Source organism: Erpetoichthys calabaricus, chromosome 11 (genome assembly GCF_900747795.2).
Source record: "Erpetoichthys calabaricus chromosome 11, fErpCal1.3, whole genome shotgun sequence".
NCBI lineage: Eukaryota > Metazoa > Chordata > Cladistia > Polypteriformes > Polypteridae > Erpetoichthys > Erpetoichthys calabaricus.
In genome coordinates, this window is record NC_041404.2 from 11,065,043 (window position 1) to 11,073,116 (window position 8,074).

The 8,074-nt window shown below is 36.3% G+C and overlaps 1 protein-coding gene across 1 annotated transcript; it reads right to left on the bottom strand.

Moving 5' to 3' along the window:
• Positions 1-5,967: 5,967 nt before the first annotated feature.
• Positions 5,968-7,145, bottom strand: LOC114660157 (proteinase-activated receptor 3-like). Its single transcript, XM_028812661.2, has one exon. The coding sequence runs from the start codon at positions 7,081-7,083 to the stop codon at positions 6,124-6,126; it is 960 nt and encodes a 319-aa protein (XP_028668494.2). The 5' UTR covers positions 7,084-7,145; the 3' UTR covers positions 5,968-6,123.
• Between the last annotated feature and the right edge of the window lie 929 nt (positions 7,146-8,074).

The following is an 8,074-nucleotide window of genomic DNA, read 5'->3' on the forward strand; positions in this document are numbered from 1 at the left end:
AAAAATAATTTGTACACTCGTCATTATAAATTGATTTCTTCCTTGATGGCTAATTTATTGATAAATTACCTTAAGTTTATAATATTTAAAATATTTCTTGGTATGTATGATTCAATAACATCCTTGAAAAATTTCCTCTTGAAGCAATATACAGTAGCTTGAATCCAATTTGTTAATAGCCTCATTAAATATAGAAACACTTATTTGATTATAAAGGACAATAGCACATTTTCTGTATTTACATTTTTATTAATCCATTTGATGAACAATGAAATGAACAAGACAGCATAATGCACACAAAGCACTTTAACAGTAATTGAAAAATCTAAAGTTTTTTCTGTAAAGTGTTTCATTTAGAAACCTTTGTATACACACCTAGTGAACAGACAATTGCCACTTTACAGTTAACACCTGGTGGTATCAGGATTTTCATATTCTCTTTTTTTATCAATGCTTATACTGTCCATTGGACCTGTCTTCCACTTGCCTTTGCCAGGCAACTATAATCATTTGTTGGTCACATGCAGATTCCGCAAGTTACTTTGCATATCTGTTGTTTTCCTCTGTCTACTCCATCAATGAATAAACATTAGTCATCTCAAGCATTTTATTTTGGCTTATTGGGATTATGAAATTAATTTTTTCTGGACTTTCTGCCTGCGTTTTTACTTTGCTTTTTGTCTACCTCCTTTTGATGTAATTTTTGAAATTAACATCTGGTGACTGTTGTACATATTAGAACATTAGAACAATCTAGACAGTAACAGGTCATTCAGCCCAACAAAGCTTGCCAGTCCTGTCCACTTAATTCTTCTAAAAAAAAATTCAAATCCAGTTTTGAAAGTCTTTAAAGTCTTACTGTGTACCATGCTACTTGGTTGCTTATTCCAATTGTCTATGGTTCTTTGTGTAACGTAAAACATCCTAATGTTTGTGCGAAACTTACCCATAGCAAGTTTCCAAATTTGTCCCCGTGTTCTTGATAAACTAATGTTAAAATAACAGTTTCAATCTACTGTACTAATCCCTTCATGATTTTAAACACTTCAATCATGTCACCTTTTAATCTTCCTTTGCTTAAACTGAAAAGGCTCAGCTCTTTTAATCTTTCTTTATAATTCATCCCCTGTAGCTCTGAATTCAGCCTAGTCGCTCTTCTCTGGACCTTTTCAAGTGCTGCTGTGTCCTTTTTGCAGTCTGGAGACCAAAACTGCATTAAATACTCTAGATGAGTGCATTGTAAAGCCTGAGCATAACCTCCTTGGACTTGTACTCCACACATCGTGCTATATAACCTAACGTTCTGTTTGCCTTCTTAATGGCTTCTGGCTATCTAGAAGTTAATAGCGCAGAGTCCACTACGACTCCTAAATCCTTCTCATAAGGTGTACTCTCGATTTTCAGACCCTCCATTGTGTATTCAGAACTAACATTTTTACTTCCTGCATGTAATACTTAAATTTACTGACATTAAATTTAATCTGCCACAAATCTGCCCAAGCCTGTATGCTGTCCAAGTCTACCTGTAATGATTTAATGGATTCCAAATTATCTGCCAATCCACCTGTCTTGGTATCATGTGCAAACTTAATCAGCTTGTTACTTATATTCCTGTGGAAACCATTTATATATATTAAAAACAGCAGTGGCTCTAGCAGTGACCCCTGTGGAGCACCACTCTTAACATCAGCCAGTTCTGATGAGGTTCCTTGCACCATCACCCTCTGCTTCCTGTGTCTGAGCCAATTTTGCGCCCATCTAAAAACATCACCCTGAACTCCCAATTGTTTTAGTTTGAGGCCCAACCTCTCATGTGGCACCTTATCAAATGCTTTCTGAAAGTCAAGATAACTAATATCGTATGCTCCACTTTGATCATATCCTTTTGTTGCTTCCTCATAGAATTCTAGCATGTTAGTCAAACATGACCTTCCTCTCCTGAACCCATGCTGATTGTTCAGAACAACTCTTGTACTTTCCATGTGCTGTTCAAACCTATCCCTAATAATTCCTTCCATTAATTTTCCGGTGATGCACGTTAAGCTTAGTGGCCTATAGTCGCTTGATCTGCCCGGTCACTCTTTTTATATAACAGGATAATATTTGCCATTTTCCAGTGCTTTGAAATCTCCCCAGTGTGCAGAGACTTCCTAAAAATAGGTGTCAAGGGTTTATTTATGTACTCGCTAGCCTCCTTAAGAACTCGAGGGTAAATATTATCTGGTCCTGGTGATTTGTTTGATTTCAGCCTATTTAATATGAGCAGCACTTCTCCCTCTACAATTTCTAAATCACTCAGAACTTCCTTAGTAGACCCATTTACCACTGGGAGGTTATCCACTTCCTCACTTGTGAAGACCACAGAAAAACTGAAGTTTAAAGTGTCCTCTATTTCACTGTCTGTATTTTATAATTCCCCTTTACTATTCCTGATGCACTTCACCTCCTCCTTGACTGTTTGTTTACTACTAAAATACTGAAAGAATCTTTTGCTTTATCTGGTGTTCCTCGCCAGCTGTCTTTTAGCCTCCCTAATATCCTTCTTAATGGTTGCCCTCATGTTCTCATATGCCCTATGATTCACTTTGGAGTTATTAGTCTTATACACCTTATACAGCTGTTTTTTCCTTTGCAGCTTCTTTTTTTAACTCTTTATTAACACACTGTTGAGTTTATTAAATTTCCTATGAATTGCAAATTTAGGTATGTATCTGTCCTGCATTACATGTAAAACATTTTTAAACCTGTTCCCCCGCTCCTCGACTGTGTCCACACTTAAGAGCTAATCCCAGTCTATCTTCTTTAGCCTTTGATGCATCTGCTCAAAATTTGCCCTACCAAAGTTAAACTTAACAATTTTAGTCTTTGCATCCTCATTCTTCCAAAACACTGAGAATTGTATTATTTTATGGTCACTTGACCTTAGTGGTTCAATTACCTCTATATCTTCAGTTCTATCCTGATTATTACAAAATACTAAATCAAGACAGGCTTCATCCTACATTGCTGCTTTAACTGTGTTAAAAAACAATTACTGATTACTTCTAAAAACTTGCTCTTGTGCTCTGCCATTCAATATGATCATTTTCCTTATCCATCTTCCTCACTAGAGCTAATCTTACTTTATGCCAATGCTACTGTTTGTTTTCCAGTACAAAATAGCACAGCTGAAGTACATAGTTTCATTTCAGTCTCACTTACAATCTAAGTCTGTCCAATTATGTCTGATCCATTATGAATTGTATACACTTAATAGCAAGGAGAATGCAAGATAGAAAGGTGTCAGGAAGTCAGAAACTTGTTTAAATATTAATTTAACTAACATCAAAATATGTTCAGGTGACTGCTAACTAACTCCCCCTCTGGGGCAATAGAAAAAAGATGGAGGTGGTTTGGGTGTGCTCAAAAGACATGTCATAACAGCCACTTAGTCTGTTTCTGCTTGTGAAGTAAAATTACTTTTTTCTTTTCTTAGTTGTGATTATTTAAAAGACCTTGAGAAGATGATAAGCTAAGGTACAATATAATACTTCATTAGAGGGTACCAACATTTATAGAAATAATATTATCATTTCTTTCGTATAAACAGTTACTGTTTTAAAAGATGTTCTTTACAAGATAGTGATAAATGTCTTTTCCAGCATTATATTGACAGCAATGATTTTGAAAAAAAAGGTAAAAACTTACAGTGAACAATTAGGCCAATTTAACAACATTACCTTTGATTGATACATCTAGATGACACTTCTGCTTAAGTTAAAAGTCAGACTTAAAATAATGTATTTTTTGTCTTTGCATCAGCAAAACATTACACTTTTTTTTGCTTTAAGTAAATACTAACATGGTATTACGTCTGTCCTAGGTCTGGTACAAAATTTAACACAGAATTCTCAAACTCATTTAGTCCAGTTTGGGTTCAAAGTGGAGAAATCCCATCCCAGGAGCACTGGGCACAAGGCAGGATAGAGTCCTGTATAATTCAACAGTCCACTGCAGTGTCCACTCATTCATGCACAAGGGCCAGTTTGGAACCACTGATTGACCTAACCTTCACATCTTTGGAAATGTTAAAAGAAAAACCTTAGAAACATAGGAGAATATGCAAACTCCAAATGAACAACAACCAGGTGCAGAACTCCAACCCAGAGACAGCCATGATGTAAAACAGCTACTAAATATATTGTTTTTTCATGAACTTAGGAAGATCCTGTACCATTGATGATGTACTTCATTTAGTTTTGCTGCCTTATAAAACTGTAAGAAATCATGAGAGTTAAACAGTATGCCCTCTCCTTCAAAGTTTAGGTTTCATTATTGCATTGAATTTTCTGTATTAACTAGTAAAACAAAATTAACGTGTAACTGGACAATCTTACTTTTCATCTTAAAGCTTACCTTAAAGTTTTATAATCGGTTTAAGAGCCATTTACTAGTTACTTAAGTTCTATGAAATGTTTGCCTATAAATGAGTGCATAGTATATGGAAGGTTCTTATAACCCCCCCCAAGCTGAATTGAATTGTATATTCTAACTATTTCTTGTCTTTCTGATCATAGATTAGTCTTAGTTAGTGACCTGCCTTGCCATTAGTAAGGCATGGTAGGCACACGGTTTCAATCTGTGCCTTAACGTGCTCAGTTGTATGTGCAGAGCTGTATGTTTAGAAGGTACTGAATGTGAAGTAGCGCATAGAGAAATAACTCATCCTTAAGTATAGAAAAAAATTAAGTTTAACAAAAAGACTTTTATTCTATGAGTGTAACAACTTTTCTCTATTCTTGTATGGACTGCTTGCTTTGATTTTTCACTAAACTCTTTTAAAGCAAACCTTTTAGGACGGAAAGATTTCTTTTGCTACACGTTTGACTCATGCTTGATCCTGCCTTAATTACCTGCAGCTACAATCACCTTGTGCAAAAAATTATACTTTTCATGTGACAATAAAAGAAAGCTGAAAAATGAGCACACAGTGAGGTGTGGATGAATGGATATCTTTATATATAATCTTCATTTGGATCTTGATCTTTGTTTGTCCGCAAATTCCACGCATGCGTAGACCTCCTTCCAGTTTAGTACGTTGTTGTTACTCATGGATGTCAACAATGTGCTGGAATAACGAAAGGGGTGGTGGACAGTGTTACGCTGGTTAGCTCCTGAGGCCTGGTTAGAGAATGGTATTGCCGAAGATAAAAGGTACGTGCCTACGTAACATATGAATGAAAGAAAGACAGTGGGTAAAATGAATGACAACGTAACAGCACGCTCCGGAAATTATTATTGTTACGTTGTAGCCGGTGAGTGCTGCGCGTCTCACAGTTGTACCCTGGCTTGCTCACATGTCAGTGAAGTGATCCCTATTTATGCTTTAAAGAGCCTGGATACCTATGTGTCCCCCTTTTATAACCATTGCCTTCTATATTGCCTTACTCTTTGGATTGCCACAAAGCAACCTGCGAGATTGGAGAAAGGTTGAGAAGAGATCGTGAGAGGAAATGACAGCGTCGTGAAAATGAGACGGACTGTGAACGGAGAGAAGCAGAAATGCTCCTACACCACCACATAATTACTATTCGGACAGTGATTCCGAGTAGGCCGTTTCTATCGAATCAATGTCCAAGGGTTTTGTTTTGTAATTTTGTTTCCCTTATAAAAAATCATAATGCTGTGCGACGAAAGGCCCGGTTCACGACTGGCAGCCGCGTTTAAACAGGGAGCCCTTCACAGACAACTTTAACACGCGCAACGTAGTTGGGCGCACATGGCTAGTAATTAATAATTTGGCTGATTGGTGAATACATTATGGTTAGAGTGATGTCTAGAGACTGATCTCTAAGATATATTAAATGTGTAATTAAACTAATATCTTCTATATACTATTAGGGTCATATTCCATTTTTTCTTTTATTTCTTTTTTTATTTTTTTTAGTCTTACTAGTCTTCCTTTGACACTTAAGGCTACAGTGGGTGATCAACTTTTTGCTTCCTCAAATTAGAACAGAAAAGACTGCATTTACACATGTTGGTCTGTAGTCTGAAGTTTGTTCAGCAATCATATTCTTTATAAAACATACACTCTTTTAGTACTAAAATGCATTTATGTGTTAGAGTTGCTCAGCCTGGCTATTACCTGCATGTATCTAATGCTGATGCTATGGTTCCTTTAGACTTTGGTTGTGATGAAGAGCTGGTAGCTTGATTTGATATATTGTATGACTTTTTGTTATACTTCAGTACAGATCTAACTTTGGATCTGAACTCATCAGATACGTAGTAGTAAATAAAAGGGTCAAGGCAGCTGTTGAAGGAACTGACAGATAGGCTAAGCGTATGAATATAGTACAGATAATCTTTCTTTTCATGTCCACTCTTATCTGAATAGTGAAAGACAAGAATAATGTTGCTTGGGGCAAAACACACAATAAACATAACCAGCATTAAAGCTGTAATCTTGACGGCAAATAAGTATTTCTTTTTATTCCTGATTAAAGTTCGGAGAACTGAACCATAACAGAACAGTGTGACACATGAGGGCAGAGTAAATCCTACAACAAAAATGGTTATGACATAAGGAAACAAGAATGCCTGGTCATTAGATGGTAGAGCATCATGGCAAGTGGTGATGGTCATTGTGGTAATATTGTGGGTTTGATTAATCATGTAAAATGGGATCATAGAACCAATCACGGCTACCCACAGCACAAGGCAGCCATAGCAGGCTATTTTCTGGCTTCTGAGTACTTTAGATGCAAAGGGATGAACCAAGGCGATGTATCTGTCAATGCTGATGCACATTAGACAAAGAATTGAGGCATACATGTTACCGTAGAAAGAAGCAGTGACTAGCCGGCACATGTGTTCTCCAAAGATCCAGTTGTTTCCTGAGAAGTGGTAAGCAATCTTAAATGGCAGCATCAGGATCAAAAGGATGTCGGCGACTGTCAGACTGATCAGGAAAGTAGTTGATGACGTCATTTTATTTTTTCTGATCAGAACCCAGAAAGCCAACACGTTGGCAGGAAAACCCACAATGAAAATAATGAGGTAGACAAAAGGGAGGAGCACCGTCGTGTATGCTGAGGTCATTAATCTTGTTGCTTCTTTGCTCACAGCTGTCGTGTTGTTGACAAATGAGAGCTGTAAGCTGGTAGCATCTTAAATGATAAAGACAATAAAAAGAAAGGTAAGTAAAACATTCTTGGCTGAAAAGCTCTGATGTGAGCAGTAATCAATGATTAGTAAATCACTGTGATCTTTGCTTATATAGTTGTGCAGCATATTTGATCCATTTTTAGACTACATTTATATACATGTACTGTATGCACACATTTATCTTTTACTAAAAAACTGTTTTTAGTCACTGGAGCTGTTATATAACCATCCCTTTTAAGGTAATAGAAGTTCATAAAATTTTCTAGTTACAGAGAGAATCAGACACAAGAAAAAGTATATAGAAAATGTATTATTGGAATAGTTTTTGTAAGCAGAACTTGAAACACGTGGTAACACATGCAATTTAGTAGATTGCCTATCTGCATGGTACTGCGTTTTATAGATTCATCATGCCTTCCTTGCATTGGTCATCTTTTTCCTGTGCCAAATGAACAGGACAGAGAACAGCAACCAAGAATTAAGCAATAGACAGGAAACTCTCTCAAACTACTGTTATCAATGTTAGGACAGACGCATCTGTTTCTGGTGATAGCCTGCATTTTTGTACTTAACCAGCCATTTACTTCAATAATTTAAACCAATATGAAAACTTCAAATAACTTTTATATTTCTTCCAGTATTCAAGTGGTTGACTTTCCTTTATCTATTTTGAATGATGTTTGAGAGTGTGTGAAAGGATTGGGTAATTACTCAGAAAATTCAACATGCAAGTGCAGGCAATACAAAAAGTACTTTACGGAGTTTGGGACATCAAGAACAGAAAAATACCAATAATAATATAAATAAAAGAAACTGTTGAAGAGCAAAAAAATCTTTCTGCAGTTTAAAAAATACATTATCTGATCATCAAGTACAGCAGCACCAGACACAGCTACCAAATGAACAAACAATCCATGCTGAGTCT

Coding starts and splice junctions, on each gene's coding strand:
- LOC114660157 (XM_028812661.2), bottom strand. CDS start 7,083: ATGACCTCAGCATACACGACGGTGCTCCTCCCTTTTGTCTACCTCATT.